The sequence below is a fragment of the Malaclemys terrapin genome, chromosome 14 (assembly GCF_027887155.1).
Source record: "Malaclemys terrapin pileata isolate rMalTer1 chromosome 14, rMalTer1.hap1, whole genome shotgun sequence".
In the NCBI taxonomy this organism is placed as follows: Eukaryota; Metazoa; Chordata; order Testudines; family Emydidae; genus Malaclemys; species Malaclemys terrapin.
In genome coordinates, this window is record NC_071518.1 from 15,034,158 (window position 1) to 15,052,120 (window position 17,963).

At 40.6% G+C, this 17,963-nt stretch overlaps 1 protein-coding gene across 2 annotated transcripts in view; it reads right to left on the reverse strand.

Annotated features, from left to right (window-relative positions):
* Positions 1-17,963, reverse strand: part of CDH8 (cadherin 8) — a 223,399-nt gene that overhangs the window by 110,992 nt on the left and 94,444 nt on the right. For both annotated transcript variants that reach the window (XM_054049347.1, XM_054049346.1), the window contains exon 4: positions 14,922-15,041. In XM_054049347.1, coding sequence (XP_053905322.1) covers positions 14,922-15,041 — 120 coding nt within the window. The remainder of the gene's footprint in view (positions 1-14,921; positions 15,042-17,963) is intronic.

A 17,963-nucleotide genomic window follows, 5' to 3' on the forward strand; every position in this document is an offset into this window, starting at 1 on the left:
TGAAAATTTGAGATTTAGACTTTTTGTGACGATTTGGGAAAACATCTCAAAATCTCTGACAAGATGGTAAAACTGTTTCCCACCCAATTCTGTTGTGGAGCATTATTCTAAAATAGTGTGGGTTTTCTTAATATAATATAATCAGAATTTTGCCCTATGTTGACATGGGGCAGTCCTAAATTATATAACACATTAGGGAGTGGGTGGGTTCTTAATACTGCATGTTCGTTTTAGTGTTACAGAGTTATAAGGGGTGTGTGGGTCTTGAAAATCACCAAAAACTGTATTATGTAATTTATGGACAGCCCCTACGTTCTGAATCAAATCCATCCCGAGTTCCTAAACCTTGCAAATCAAAAAGGCAGGATCTGAATTCTTATCTCTGTTTGTCAACTCAGGTCCATCTCTCTGATGGCAATGCTAACCACCTGCAGTAAGTGGGATTAGGAAATGGTTAATAAAATCTAATCTTTCCTCATAAGTGTTAGAAAAATAGCCCTGCAGCACTATGTACTCATATTGTAACTGCTATTTTTACTGCTAGAACCAGCAGCAACCTATCAACAGGGAACATAAATTGTCCTTGTTACTCAGGCAAAAAGTCCTATTGACATCCATTGGAATTCTACGTGCTGAATAAGGGTCAATTGTGGTCCACTGCTTGAAAGAAAAGAGGGAGCAGAAAACCTACTGAAGGAAATGGAAAATAATTTCTGAGAGACACAAAGTACACTAAATATGTCACAGGTGAAAAGAGCAGGGCCTTTTACTGCATGGGGAATTCCCACTGAACTGAATGGCAGCTCTCTCAAAAACAGCCAGTAAGTTACAACTGACACACATTTGGTTACAGGGCCAGATTCTATTCCTTTATTCATGCTTAATAGAACTTTATGCCATAAACACCTCTCTTGAACTCAGTGGGACCACTCATGAAGTAAGATTCTACTAATCTTGAGTAAAGATATCAGAAATATGGTCCATTATGAGTTTTTTCTCATATTAGGCCTGATCCAAAGATCATTAAAGCCAACCCTCTGCATTGACTTCAATTAGTTTTGGATCAGGCCAACTATTAAAAAGACATTGATTATTGAATTTTCTTGGGATAATTCTCGCTCACACTGTTTTCCTTCTTACTCACACAGTTAATCCAGATTTCTGGAACCTATTTCCATTTGTTTCTGATTGCATGAAATTGGCAACACTGTGTTTGTGAAATTGACAACAAGGGGTGTTGTGGGGTGGAGATTTAAATACTCCAAAAACTTTCTATACCATAATAAAGGTCCAAGTTTCTGATTTTTAAAGCATGAGATTTCATTTTGCTATGTTACCAACACAACCATGTCATTTCAATGGTTTTAGACATATCCCAACATGAAGTCTCAGTTCATAAACCTTTTGCCATGGGCTGCAAGTCACAGACAAAGCTCAATCTCAATTTGAAACAAAATAAAAAGGTAAAAAGAAAAAGTTAATTGCCTCTGTTACTATCACCAGGTCCGAAGGTTCTGTAACATCAAACAAGTCTGAATTACAAGGGTTTACTGTCACCACCACTATTGCTATGCTCAATATCAATGATATGCTGTCCAGCAAAAGAACAGATGTGTCAGCATCTGCTAACAACCAGATTAATGAACACAAAAGTCCCCCCCCCCTTTTCTGCATCCTCAGCTAAATAAGTAATGTGATTAAGACAGGCGAAGATAAGAGTTGAACACAGAGGGTTTCAGCACTGAGTCACTGAAACTTATTTATTCTTTCACCTCAAACACTGTATCGATCTTCAAGCTCTAGTCACAGGAATTACTCAAACTTGCAAACTTCTCTTAGAAAGCAATTGAAGCTCATCTAATATTAGTGTTAATGCACTCCTTAGCACAATTAAGAGCCTGTTCATTCAACCTACTCGATCCCAACTCAACTCAGGAAAAAACCTTGAATAAATAATCTTTGCAATATGCCTGAAATGTGGGTTCTGAAGAACCAAAATGGGAAAGGAGTAAGTCCCAGAGTAAAGAATTTATGGCAGATAGAGACATAAACTAACAGAGAGTAGAAAAAAATTAGGAGAGGGGCTTAAAGCTAGGGAGAAAAATAGTAAAGGCTGTGTCAATGAGCTTTTAGAGAATATTTCAGAGAGTCTAGATCTGAGAGGAGAGCTTTTTTGGACTGTAGTCAATAAATAGATATCTAAAAAGATATCCTATCTATGGAATCTATCTTCAAAGACAGAGAAAAGAAAGGAAATGTGCTGACAAGCAAAAAAAATAAAAAAATAAATAAAATCAAGGGGTAAACCACACTTTAAAGTCTCCCGGAAAAATGTCCCCAGTATAGGAATCACAATGCTTAGGCTATGTTACTTTCCCTAAACAGCTATTGGTGTCACACTGCTCCATAGCAAATAAAACAGCTGCAGGATGGGATTTTCTTTTACAGTGGCCCTAAATGCATTCACTGAGCAATTTGCACAATCTGCCTCACGACTTGAATCAGTTAATATACATCTCTGTGGACTACTTTCAGAAACCTGTTTGGTTTGGTCTGACACTGGAAAAGATCAGGGAATAAGAACTGAGGCATCAGAGGCTGCAGATAGTCAGGAGGAAGAGGAGGAGCAAGCAGCACAAAAGTACTTGAGCATTTTTTTCCCTTTGCCATTACCCACTCTTTCTATTCTCTTTTTTAAATGTCTGTTAATATAGTTCTATAAAACAATACACAGCAGTGCATATGTGGGGAAGTAGCAAAACACAAGCAAACTCTTTACAAAACCAACTTGGAATGGTTCATTATCTCACCAATACACCACCTCCCAAGTGATCTCCTGTGTCTCATATTCCAATGGAGAAATTTTTGCCATATCTGTTGAAAGTAGGATATCAGAATTTTTCAGTTTTCTAAAGATCAGTCTCTGAGGGATGTACAGTTATGTCTGTTTTGTCTCCATCCTAATGCTAAGATCTTGGCACAGATTTTTACTTCTATCTGTAGTAGTAATTTAGGACCTGATCCAACTAAATGGGAGTCTTTCAAAATTTTCAGTAAGGGAGGTTTGATTGAGCCCTGTGGCCTGATCCTGCAGGATCCTGAGCCATGTACCTACATGGAGTCCCACAAACTTCTACAGACCTCTAAGCAGTACAGGGACTCTGCCCTCTTGGAGTCACTTGTGGGATCTGGGCCAAGATCTCAGTGCTCATACAAACTAGTGGGATTCTACATTTCTTGAACACAAAAGAAATTATAGCCTTGTTAAGATGAGTGCAAAACTTTCCCTCAGATTCCATTAGGACTAAAACTTCATATTGGTTGCAATAATTTTAATAACATTCAGCTATCAAACTATCCTCCCTGGATATTTACCTACTTTTAAGTGCTCTCTTGGATATTTTTTGTATGTTTGTTTTAGTTTATAACAAGAGAAGGTACTTTTAATGTTGTCAATCAGGATCTGCTAATTTTACTCTAATTTTCTCTCTGTGTGTGTATATATATATTCATTAAATAGTAGCAGTGAGTTACGAGCTTGTTTAAGCTTCAAATGAAAGAGGGTACAATTCTACTTGCTTGCTAAACAAACATTTTAAATCTCTCAAGACCTTAAGTGCTGGCAACTCTATAAGAACCTAGAAACTGCTGTACTTTATTTTTCTAGATCTACCACATTTTGAATATTTTTTTGTGACTGCTTACGTATTAGGCTTCCTTTTAAATAGACCTTGCAGGTTTCCCATTGTGTATGAATTAACAGCATCTACATTTTCTGCCATATATGCGTCTCTCTGTCATTTATAAAATCTTTTGAGCTAGAAGCTGGTATGTTTTAGTAGACCCTATCTGGGTTTCATAGTTATGGGGGAAATGCTCTTTTCATCTGTTCTTACCAACTATTCAGTTTATTCACTGAAGCATAAATTTTCAAAGGTACACACAAAATGTGAGAATAGATGTGATGGTTTTATGAGTGCAAAAGGAAGATGAACATTTTCCACTGCATATCACATATGTAAACCCTGCATCCTTAGGATTTCATTTTATTTCTAATAGTACTCTGTCTCTATATAGAGACTATAATTGCCCTTGATATTGCAGGAAGAAGGACCATACCATGCACTGAATGAGGCAGGGATCCTGTGGAAAAAAATAGTAGGCAGGTTATTTACTACGATCATCTGGGTGCATCTCACCAAATAAATTTGCTGCTATCGCAGGGACCTCATGCACTGGTATGCCTCATTCCCTCCTATTCTCTGCCTGCGATACACAGTGGTTTAGTCTCCTAAAGTCTGAATACTTTGGTCTAATCCAGATAATTGGGATCAATACAGGTGTAACTGAGTGGGATTAGTAACCTCTGATGTGCAAAAGGTCAGACTAGATCAGGGGTCGGCAACGTTTGGCAGGCGGCTCACCAGGGTAAGCACCCTAGTGGGCCGGGCCAGTTTATTTACCTGCTGACGTGGCAGGTTCGGCCGATCACAGCCCCCACTGGCTGCGGTTCGCCGTCCTGGGCCAATGGGGGCAGCGGGAAGCCGCGGCCAGCACATCCCTCGCCCGCGCCGCTTCCCACCGCCCCCATTGGCCTGGGATGGCGAACCGTGGCCAGTGGGGGCCGCGATCGTCCAAACCTGCCGCGTCAGCAGGTAAATAAACTGGCCCGGCCTGCTAGGGTGCTTACCCTGGTGAACAGCGTGCCAAACGTTGCCGACCCCTGGACTAGATGATCTGGTGGTCCCTCTGGCCTTAAACGTTATAGTTATTTGGAATTAGAAACTTTGTATCATAATGCATATATGCAAGGGGGTCGGAATAAGGTTGCATAAGAAACCTTATATTCAGGCATTTCCGAACTTTTTGCTGCTTGCCTTTGCAATCTTGATGTTCTTTAATGTAGATGTTTGAATATATTATAGAAGTAATGACACTTGCTATAGAGATTGGCTGAGCCAGTGGGGTTCTCTCGATGGATCTTCAGTGACTCAGCCCTCTGGCCAAGCCGCATATGCTGTCTTCCCTTCTGGATATACAGTCCCAAGTTCTTATCTTGGTACTGGTAAGGGGCCATAGCTCTTAGTCTTCTTCATAGAGGCACTGCCTTCTTCAGCCACCCAGTTGGGGCCCGTCTCAGTACCCTCAGCTGCTGTCCTTTTCAGCCTCCCTGGGCTCAGTCTGCAACCAGACCAGCAGGGCCCATCTCGGTATCCTTGTCTGGTCTAGCTGGGTTCTGTGCTCAGTCCCCTGGACTCAGCCTGCCTGCACTGACCTTTCCTTGGTTCTGCTGTTCATCCAGCCAGTCAGGAACACGGTCTTTGGCAGTCTTCCCTGGGCTTGGATCTGTCTGGTGAGCTCTCTGCAGTGACCTGTCTGCAGTCCTGCTGTTCATCTAGCCAGCCTGGCACTGGGTACTCCCTCATCGAGCTCCACACAGCAGCTGAAGGCTCTGTTCTGATGCTTGCCTTTTATCTGGCCCTTCTGGCCCTTTACTGGTCGCTTCAGCAGCCCCTTCTCTGCAGCCACTCTAGTCTGCCTGGAGGACTTCTCAGTGCTCTATTCTGGGGCAGGGTGACACAGGGCCATGAGAACTCCGGATCTAGTCCATCCTGCCACACAGGGCTCGTCAATAGGTGGATTGCAGGCCAAATCCAGACCACCGGATGCTTTTGAACTGACTGTGACATCTTTTTATTCTCGTATTATTATTATCATCATCATTATTGTTATTGCAGTGTGAAAAATGTTTCTCTGGAGTCTAGACCTTGACTATACCTTGAAAATATACAGAAAATAATTCAGTCTATCAAAGTAAAAAATTAATCAGACAGATATATCAAAAGTCTATGCTTCATACTTCATATCAAGAAGATACCTCAGCCTAAAATAATCCACTAGCATTGTGATGTGATATAGGTATTGATCTGTAGTGTTAGAAGTACCAATATTATTACTACTGGGTAAATTCTAGAATCAGAAATCATCCCTTTAGAGTCCAGACTCCTCTGTTCATAATTCATTCCTCTTTTCCAACCAGAAATCATTGTAATTATTTTCAAACCTCCACAATGGTTAAATCTTTTCCTTATGAATATGAAAAAAAACGACTCTTCTCTTGTTGTTATCAAGGGGCCCGATCCTACAGCTTTTACTCACAAGAATTACCCTTTTGACTTTCAAATGAAAACAAGGACTGCAGAATTTAGCCCCAGGGCTGCAGCACAAGCAATCTCTCTGCAAAAGATTCTCCCTACTGGGTCATCACCAAGACAACTCACAGGATCTACTAAGGACAGTTAGCCTTATAAATGCCTTAACGCATCTCCTAAGGATAGAGGGAGCTTAGTATACAGTGACAGGAAAAACTGCACACTTGCTTTGAAAATGTGGCCTTCTGAATGCTTCTTCAGCACTGCTTCTAGCACTGTCAAACAAAAAAAAATCCTATTTAGTGAAGCCAAAAATGAATCACTGCTCCCTAGATTTTGAAACAGGAACCAGATTCTGACTGGACACACCGATGATTTAAATGGAGGTACTCCACAGTTACACCAATATAATTGTGATCAGAACCTGGCCTGACATTTTCCATTCAAACACTAGGAAGAGCAAGAAGAGAGGGCTGGGAAGAGTCTCTGTTTGAGGCATGAGACTTGCCCCACACCAGTGTAGATTCAAAGATAACGACACTGGAAAATTCCTCTTGAGCGATCTAGTCCAGCAATAGTCGGTAGGAAAGGTGAAAAAAGGTAGTATTCGGCTCAACCCCACTTATGCTGTGCCCATAATCCTATGTGTGGCTAACAATCTTAAGGGATCTACTAAACTGTTGACAGCTATAAGTCTGTCAACAGCTCTAACATTGAAATTGTCACCATGGGGGTTCAGATTTTAACAGCCCTTGTTGATAAATGAGGGTTAGTTTCATTTATTTTAGAACTAAGGGGCCAAATTCTGCTTTCAGCTGGAGCTGGGTGAATTTTTTCAGATGAATAGTTTATTTTCCAAAAAAACAGTTTTGGTTGACCTGAAACAGTTCACAAATTTGACATGAATTCACCAAATACTCTCAGACAATTTTTTTCTCCCCCTCCCTCAGCTAGATTCACAAGTGGACTTAGGTGTCATTCACAAAACATAGAAGATGGTGATGATCCTCCATTTTAACAACCAGCCCAGTGGCTAGGCTACTCACTTGGGATACATATGGGAGAACAAGGTTCAATGCTCCGCTTTGCCTGAAGTGGAGCAGGGATTTGAACTTGGGTGTCCCAGGTGACAGCCCTATTCACTTAGCAATAGGGTATTTAGAAGTAAGTCTTTCTCAGGGCTTGTCTACAACTTACAGGGGGATCGACGCATGGCAATTAATGCATCGGCAGTAGATTTAGTGGGTCTAGTGAAGACCCACTAAACCAACTGCAGATTGCTCTCCTGTCAACTCCTGTACTCTACCAGATCGAGAAGAGTAAGGGGAGTCGACGGGAGGGTGTCTCCCATCGACATCGCAAAATGTGAACTCTGCGATAAGTAGATCTAAGCTACATTGACTTGAGTTACGCTATTCACGTAACTCAAATTGCATAGCTTAGATCGACTTTTCCTTGTAGTGTAGACAAGGCCTCAGTGTGTCCTGTTGAAGCTGTTCTACTTTGTATATAATATTTGAATAGTCTTTGGGCCAGAGAGAAATGGAATTGAACTCGAATCTCCCACATCCCAGATGAATGCCTTAACCACTGGGCTAAAAGTTGTACAGGGGAAACAACCCTCTTCTCTAGCTAGTGTGTGAATCTAGCCCTTTAAAAACGCTAGGAAACCAAATGTTTTGGGTGGAACAAAATGTTTTATTTGACCCAAATTGACTTATTCAATTAACTGAAAATTCCAAAAGTGCTTGGATTCAGTTTGACTTCAACCTTTTTTCTTTTCAATTTTTCAGAACTGCTGGCAAAGCACCCCCACCCCCCAAAACCAGTTATTCACCCAGATATACTCTCATTTACACAGGTGCAAATCCTATTATTTTCAACAGGTGTTACACCTATTTAACAGAACAGAATTTAAACCACAGGTTCACTCTGTCTGCATGCTTATTAAGACAGAACAACATTCAGTCTCATTCAATACACAATCAAAAGAGCTAGAAAGTTCCAAAATGTATTTTAAATGAAAGCTTAAATCTGCAATAACTAGTGCGGCTCCCACAGCAGCATTAGCTGGTAAAGTGAGACATAGCGCCATGGCTCAATCAAAGCCCAGAAGAACACAGAGCAGCTTCTCCCTCTGTACTAATCCCGCTAGGGTTTAATTCTAAACTATTTAGAAAGCTTCTAGAGAAAATGGTTCATCTCCCTTCCTAGGCAGTTCATTACATAGCTCCAGATTGCATTTCTTGTATCAAAGCTCAATTTTTCCCATCTCTCTTTCTAGTCTGAGGATGTTACCTCTCCATTTTACCACACATAATTGCAATAATAGTCCCTTCCCCTCCCTCTTATTAACACATGTCTAATATTTGTGCAATGATTTCATAGCCTCCCTTAATCACATTTTAATCAGTTTATACAAATTAAGTTCAGTCAATCTCCCATCACATCATATTCTTTCATCATTCTCACCTTAGTTGGCCACCTATGAACTTTCTCCAGTTTTTCCGATAGCCTTTTTATAATGAAGAGCCTTATATCTGCTTGCAGTACTCCTAGGGTGTTTTTTCTAAGGCTATATAGAATGTAGCATTTATTAATAAACTAGGTAATTTCCCAGCTAGACAGAGGAAATCAATTGTGCCAGAAATGTTTGGAATGTATTTTATCCTGTTTATGATATTTTGTTTGTACTCTATTCCAAGCACGGTTGTGAAATGAGAGGGAGCACATAAAGACTGAAGATCAGATAATCAGAGTTAAAATACAAAACTCAGATATGCCTGTTTGCAGGTGCAATTTCTACCATTAGATTGATTTACTCATGTATGTTCCAGCTTGAGAGCCATCAGGTATCTCAACTTCAGCAATATGGCCCTGGGAGAGAGGTCAGACCAAGTCCCAAACCATTTAGGCCTTTGTAGCTTAAAACCAGACACCTTGAATTCCACCTAGAAACTCATGGTGAGAAGCACATTACACAGTGATTACTCCCATTAAAATCAGTAGGCAATGGCTTCAATTCAGCCTTTGCTTTGCTCACCAGAAATGAATGGGACCAGTCAATAGCTAAGGTACTTCTCAACACAAGTAACAGTGGCGGGATATAGCTTTTATTTTGTAGACTTCCAACATGAGTTAGTCATGGAGGTCATGTGTGTGATATGAAATCTGTCAACTCTCACTTGAATTTGTTTCCTACAGATGTCCAAAACATCTGTGTCATGGAAACTCTTCAGTCACTAACAAACAGGGCTGAATTCAAGTCAATGGCCTAGTTGTGAAAGTCTCCATATTCCTCTGACAAGTGACCTCAGCTCTCTAGATTTCCTGGTTTGCATGTTTTTATCTCAGTTTTATTGAATCTGTGCTGCTTGTAGTACCATAGCACAGACATTTCCTACATCGATAGAAGGGGCTTTTCCATCACTGTAGTTAATCCATCTCTCCAAGTGTTGATAAAAATTCTTCCGTTGACCTAGCCATGTCTACCCCAGGGATTAGGTCATCCCAACTGCAGCACTCAGGGCACAAAATTTTTCACGGCTCTGAGCCACATACCTAGGTTGATCTAATTTTTCAGTGTAGACAGGGCCCCAGTGAGCAGTTCCAAGGCAGCCTCTTTTAAAATGTAAAACATTTACTGCTTTATAAACAATCAGGGTTTCTGTTTGAATAATATACTGTGCCTTCTAGTATAATAAAGCAATATGTTAAACTGCAGCCTTCATGGAACTTTATTTCAAAGACAGTGTAGGAGTTACAGAATTTTAGTAAGTTCATATGAAATGTAAATAAGTCAGACAGTTGAAAATGTATTTTCTCTGACACCTCTATATTGTAGAACACCGTGTCACTTCAGATTATGTTCCATTATGATAATCATATTGTAAAACTGACTGTTGTGATTTAATATCCTAGGAAAAGCTGAAAAATGAGAACTATTCTTGAGCTTCTTCTTGGGAAAAAATTGCAGCATGAATGTAAGTGTGTGAGTTATTTGAGAATAAATGCAGTTTGCAATCCTGTCTTAATACCGAACATTGGAAAAATTAAGCCATAGCTCCATATCTGTCTGACATGCTATAGTTATGATTTATGGAGGTTACAGTTATTTAGTCCAGTGAGAATAACATCACTAATTTGGTGTCATAACTTGGTATCATACAAAATCTTCATTTTTTAAAATTTTTATTTTTCCTCTCTAACTTATGAATTAACAGCCCTGTTAAAACTCATCTGTAGAAGAAACCATGCAGGTGAAAGGTGGAGAGAATTATATCCAGAAAGTATTCTCCTCAAACTGTGACAATGACATTTAATGGAAAGATAATTACTGGATTACTTTCTGGAATGTGCACTATAACCTATAAAGCAGAGTTTGAAAATCATAACTTGAGAAATACTACATGTATATGCATTTTTCATAAAAGATAATGGGAAATGACTGTTTTAAGCATGGGTCCTCTACCAATACTTGTGACAGTACATGCCGCGACACAGAAGTGTGCCAAACAAACTGAAAACCACTGTCAGAGTCTTAACTAGGAATCTGACTCAACAAGATCCTGTAGCCCATTTATGGCAGCTAGGCAGGTGCAAAGAGGAAGCAAGGCAGCCCTAAGGCTCCCCAAAGACTATCCGCAGGCACAGCAGGACTCTACAGTGTACCCCAGGCAAAAAGCCAAGTCTCCCCATGCTTAACCATCTCTGCTGCAGTATTCCAGGGCTGGGCTGGGCCAGAGGAAGAAGGAAACAGGAGATGATGTGGCTAGGGAAGGTCCTATCAGTTCCATGCTTTTCTAATAACTATAGGGGTCATTGTAACATAGGCATTAATTTAGCCTGGGCCAGAAATTGAACCTGAATAGAGGAGGCACAAGCCACCTTCATTCTACCACTGCACTAGTTGCTGGCATCACCAGAGGGATGAATCTGGACTAAACTTTTCAAAAGAGAGTCATCTCAGAACATAGTGGGCCTGCTCTAAAATATTGTACTGCAACGTCTGAGGGACGGAAAATATAAATATGGATTTTTAAGTAGTTCACACTTTTATATGCATCCATTCATCCAGGAATGCTTTTATTTGTGGCACAGAATTGTAGACATAATACGAGTGCATAAGTATCTGTATTATATGTGGAAAGCTCCTGCACTTCATATGGATGTGTGAAAATGGAACCACAGAGGGAAAAAAAAGAAATCAGCTACACTACTTGAAATTGCCTCCTTCTAAAGATTTTCCTTCATTTTTACAGCTGTTTCTGACAAGATCCTAGTCTAACTATTCTAAGTTGTTATATTAGTGCCTATCACCATTGCATCTGAACACCTCTCAGGAGTTAAACTACCACAAATATTCCCACGCTTAGGGTATTAGGAGTACATTGTCCTAGCCTATTCAGCAAGGGAAAAAATACTAGTTGTGAGGCACTCACATTGCTAAGATTTGACACATATAAGAATGGGCCCAGTATGTCTACTTTAATTCTGCTTGCTCCTCTGAAGACCCGGACATTTTGTCTTTGTTAAAATGCAACCTCCTCCCACTCCACCTGCTAATGTTATTTTAAGCTTTACTATTCAAATTGTAAAGTTGCTGAACTCCAGAAATGCACAGAGAATACTGTCATTTGCATGTTTTATGCGTCACTACCCCGAGAAGGTGAAATTTACAATGCCACAAACTTCTAGGAAATTGTAACTATATTTGATCTATGACTATTGGCTTTCCAAGACTGAATGTAACAACCCATAAAAGTGTCCCTGGTACGTATCAGGCATTATCATTTCTATTACTCCCAGATGCCCAGATTATCAGGAAAACTTGCTGCATATTTCCTTATCAGTTTCTGAAAATAATGCAACTCTTTGGAAGCGCCTTGACTGTAAACCTATAGTCTACCTAAAAAATCCATTTCATGCAGTAACAGTGCAAGGCTGCAGTTTCTACAAGGCTAGTACTCACTTTTGATGTGCCAGATAAATTTTCTGTCAAAGAGTATTTGCTTAGCCATTTTATATTCTAGACAACAGGGTTATGCAGATGTCATCGCTATGATTTAATATTCAGTATGGCTCATGGTTCCTCTAGGATCTACCCCCAATAACTCCCCAGCATGACACTGCAATTTGTTTTAAAATTTAAAGACAGGATTATCTGACTGCTATGCACTGGTGCACAGGAGTAGAAAGGAACCCTCTCACTCCTCTGTGCTGACAGCCCATATTATACATAGCAACATGAGTCACAGAGCAGCATCCATGGGGTCACTCCCCTTCCCACACAGGTGAGGAGGAAGTGAGCAGGGAAAGCGTAGAGTTTTGGCTCCTCCCCCACAACCTGTGAGCCAGATCAGATGTCCTGGTGATGAAGAGGATATAATCTGCCCCAAACTTAAATCTGGGGCAGATTATTTCTCCCCCAGAGTAAGCAGGAATCCTGGACCCAGACTGCGGGTCACAATGTGGTCCCTGTCACAATTGAACCCTATATGAGTTAATACATTTAGAGAACTGATTTATCACCTTTTTATGCTCACTGAAGTGCTACTGATAGCACTGTTGATGAGTGGAAATGAGGTGGGAAAATGTAACACTAGGAGAAAACTCATGATTTGTAGGTTCACAAAAAATCCTAAGAGTTTTTATTGGCTTTCATGAAAATAAATATCTGCTTTCCTGGGAGATAAATTGTGATTTCTTGTATTATGCAGTTTTCCCAGAAAAAAAGAAGCCAATATTGATAAAAAATAATAATAATAATAATTGAAATAAAAATAATAAACCGAGGGCAAATTCACAAAATTGTATGTTTGGGATTTTTTCCATGAAGGACATTTGAATGAAATAAATGAAAAAGCTTCACCTTGGACAAACAAAACACTTTTCAGTTCTTCTGTGAAAGCTGCTAGTTTTGCACAGCTCTTGAGAACAGCTAAAGGAATTATAAACATGTGCATTAGGAGCTGCCCCTTGGAGAATCCAAGAAATTGGTGATCAGAAAGCCCTATTAAGTCTTCTAATGCATCCTCTGACTAAAGCCATATTGTTCTGTACAGTTTATTTTCTAGTGCTTTACCAGATCTTGTTTCAAATATTTTCAGCAATGGGAATTCTACTACTTCACTTTGGTAATAATTTCGCAGTATAAAAGATCTCACTGTGAGGCGTGGGTTCCCACCCCGCCGCTAAGTTTTCCTTTATTTCATTTTATTCTATTAGCCTATGGATATTACCTCCTGGACCACTTTAAACAATTTTTCTTCCTAAAAGATTCTGGTGTCTGAAGCACAGAACATGCTGAATACTACATTTGTTGCACTACCAATATATCTAACTAGTCATTACTCTATATAATATTTTTTATATCTTATGTTTGAAAGGTATTATAGATAATATGTTAAATAATATGTTCTAAGGCCCCAAAAGGGACTCTGAAAGGTCAGGCCTCTGCCTACATGTATGCTGATGCACGATACAGGGCCCAAGTGGTATTTCAACTAGGATGAGAAAGTTCTTCCATGGGAAGAGGGGACTGCCCTATGCCATTTAATGGACGTGTTTCTCTCTGGCAACAGGAAATCACTATAATTTCATTGTGCTGCATTCAGAAGAGATTTTCATAGATCTGAGATTCACGTAAGGCATGCAATGTATTAATAAACCACACTGCAAAAGGACATTTCCACAGCCATGGTTGCTTTTTATTTTTCTTCAGACCACATGAAAACACGTTCTCAGAGTAATCTCTGTCATATTATCTGCATAACACACTATTATAGACTCACAGATGCCTCTGTTAATTTTATTATAGCCAATGAACAACAGTTTTCCTTGTGCAACTCAGCTGAAGCCAAGAGAAATTTATTGGTGTGTCAAGCAAGGTAAAAATTGGGCTCATTTTAACTGACTTAGGAACATCATCTAATAATTTCTTCTGACCAAATCTTTTTGGTGTTGACAAAAGATTTAATCTGCATAAGCATGAGATGGCTGCTTTACTTATGAAGGGCAAAAGTTATTTTCAGGTAACTTTAGTTATACTTTTCTTCTCCTTCTGAGGCCAGCACAACTGACTTACAGTAACTAACATGAAAAATATAAAAATTAATACTGGAAGAAAGAAAACAGAACAAATCTCTCTCAAACATTTCTAAACAGCTTTTTTGTTTTAAATGTGGCGTAAGCAGAATAAACAATGTGGGGTTGGCTTTATTAGCACTTCTTTGAAATGACCTACATTATCAGACACTTACTAATGGCTTTGCAAATGGTGAGAAATAAAGCCATCTCAAATTCATGCAAATAAAACATATTCTCTCTCCCCAGATCCATCCAATCCAGGAATACAGATATTTCTTATTGAAAGCACACAATATATTCATTAAAATGCCCATGCCAAACCCTACAATCTTTAGCCAGAAATAATAAAATCTTTTATTAAAAAATATAATATATTCATTACAATCCCCAGGCCAAATCATACAGTCCCTAACCAGTTGTTAGTCATACAGCAATGGGAGTTTTGCTTCAGTAACTTCTACAGTATTGGCCTTGGCATTATTGTCAGCATCACTAATAGAGGGTCTTTTTTTTTTTTTACACATCATCACATCACGATTGGCAACAAATCAGATACTCATGGATTACAGTCTGACTAAGGCTGACAGACATCTACTTAAACATCATGTTTAAGTGAAGTGAGTGAAATGCTGTTTCTTGTGTATATTGTTACCTGGAGAGTCCTAATTCAGGGTCACCTACCTGTATGTGGTTCAATGGAGAAGTAAGGCTGTCCTTCCAAAATGCTGTAAACCAGCTTTGCACTGTTTCCATAAACTGGATCATCCGCATCCGTGGCCGTTACTTTAGTAACAAAGGTACCTAGTTTAAAAGAATATTTAATTAACATTTCAGTTCTTGCCAGAGATTTGTATGTTTCTTTATGAAAAAAAATCAATTTGTTTAAATCTATACAGAAATTCATGAGGGGAGATATGTTAGTAAAATGGAAAAGTAATCAGTTATGACTTAAAACATTATTTAGAGAGCACAGACAAAACATTATGCTTTGAGAAGAAATATGCCACCAGCCTAATGTTCTAGATAAAGAAAAACCTTTTTAGTAGCTGTATTATTTAAGGTTCCTTTATAGAATCCATTTTAAAGTTACCTATTAGATCTATGCAGACTTCAAGCATTTGCAAAGGGAATCATATCAAAGGGATATGAAATACAAGGTTAATAATACAATATAATACGTTGCACTTAAGTTTTGAAAAAGCACGTTTGAAAGAACCTTGCCAACTTACAGTGACTGCATAGAAAAGTAATAATATAAAGGATTTTTCTCTCTTTTTCTTTGGCTTCCAGCTACAATAATGGTTTGATGTGGCCAAAGTCAAGGCATTATCTCTCGTCTCTGAAATGACTCCCCATCACTGAGGGGATCCACTGCCCAGCTGCCATTGTACCTTCACTGGGCTGTCCAGAAAAGAAAATAAACAAAGACATGACAAGAAATTGTTCATTTTCCTTCTCAGACCACACTCTGGCTTCTGATTGTGTAGAAAGCCACATCAAATCAAACTCAAGTGTGCTTCATGGTTTTGTTGCAGCGATTTCTTTTGAATGACTTTAAAAAAATAACGATGACACTAATTAAGCTAATTCATATGCAAAAAAGACAATATCTAGCGAGGAAGAGAAAGAGAGAATGAGGCAGAGTTTGAGGGCTGAATTATGCTTCTTGTGAGCTGAGATATGCCTGGCAAGGGAAAGAATAACAGCATCCACCAAGATGTGCCCTCTCTCTGGGCCTGCTGGCATTGCTAGAAATGATGGCTCACTTCTGCTCCTTGTCCCTTTGTCCTGCTGAACCCAGATTATGCCTGACTCCTGTTTGGGAACACTAAGTGCACCGTCTCCCTTTGCTCTCTCCATCCCCTTTGCTCCCCTTTACTGCCCCATATGGGGAGATTCATAGTGGCCAAGTTTTGTGCAATTCTGTTTATGACATTTTATGCAAATTACATAGGGGGCTTACATACATTTGCATGTTTGTAATTTACATATATCTACCCTCTCCAGTGTCTACGCCTTAACTCAGGCAGTGGCAGGGGTAGAAAATGGAGCTGCAAAAAAATATTGGCAGCTGTGGCTAGGGTACGGTGCAACCAGGAGCGGGCGCTGGGTGTTTGATGGCTATCTGGCAGGCTAGCTTAATGGGAGTATTTGCGAGGGAAAGTGGTGGCTGGATATAGGGACGAGTTCAGGGGAAAATGATGATTCCCTGGGAAATAGCCAGGTTGCCTGGGGTAAATGGAGATACATGGGTGGGTCCCAGAGAATATGGGAGTGTTGTGATGCCTGGAGTTGCTGGGGATGGATGAGCATGGAGGGGAGGGGGATGTGGAATGAGGGTGACCCTGGTGCAGCTTACTGGAAGTGAAGGAGCTTGTGGCCTGCCTTGAGTCTCTTGCCTTGTGCCTGCGCTGAATCCCCCACAACCTCTTACTATTGCTCAATCCAACAAGGTGGGCACCACTAGGAAAAATAGAGCGGCTACTTGCTCAGCAGGCTCCCCTGGGGCCCTGGCACAGGGCACTCCCCTCCAGCACCCCCCGTCCCACTGTAGGTTGGATCAAAACACACACACCCCTTCTTGGGGTCTGATTTATGATGTCATTCTACAAAGTGTAACTCACTTTTTTCATTGCCCCAGATCACCCCGCACTGGGTCCATATGAGAATCCTGGCCAGCTCTCGTCCCAGTGCAGGAGACCTTCCGCAGTTCCCATCCTGTTGTGCTTCAAATGGTCACTCCCTTGGGACAAGAGTCTGCAGCTCTCCTCCTGGAGCTAGGTTTAGGGCCTTAGACCACTTCTCCCTCACTAGCCCATTTTCTCCAATCAGTTCTCAAAGAGTTCAGCAGGCCGGCTTTCTCTGGCTAGCGTCTGCCCTGATGCTCTTCTCCCAGCTCTTCCCCAACTGGATGGGTGAGAAGAGCCTTGCCCCACCCTCTTTGCAATGTTCCTGGCCCCAGTCACAGAATTTCCCACAACGACCCTGAGGAAGGCAGACTACCTCGTCACAGGCCCCATCAGGCACCACCGGAGGCAAATGCCTGCAGCCTTCCCAAAGCTCAACTGTTTGCACAGGAATCCATCTGATCTGTGGCAATGCATGACATGGCAGAGAAATACAGAAGTGTAAAAATGTATTACATGACACTTGGCAGCCATAGAAGGGAGAACTTTATCTGACCTATGTTATATAGGAAGTCAGATAATCACAGTGGTCTCTTCTGGCCTTGGAATCTACGAGCAATTATTCCTCACTGAAATATCATTTCCTATGAAGGAAACAACAGCATTTTCCTGAACCCTTTTGCCCCAAACAAAACCAACCAACAAACCAAACAATCACATTTGGACCCAGTGTTCCATATGATAATTATTTACTGAATTTGGCAATCACTATCCCCATGTGGTTAAACTCCTGTAGCATAACACCCCCCTCCCTCCCATGGAAGAAGAATGGATGACAATGACATGGGGAAAGGCAGACATGGGGGGACACACAGAGCCCCTGGAATGTGGTGGAGGAAGAAATGGGAAGCACAAATGATAAAAAAGTGGGGAAAGGCAGGGAGAAGGGGCATGAGAGGGACCACAGAATCCCTAGCCTGGGAAGAGAGTCATGGCCCTGTCTGGTGGGGAGGGAAGAATGGGGAACATGGGTGCAGAGTCGTCCCTTGGGTACAGCAAATTGGGGCAACCACTCCGGACCCCGTGCTTTGGGGGG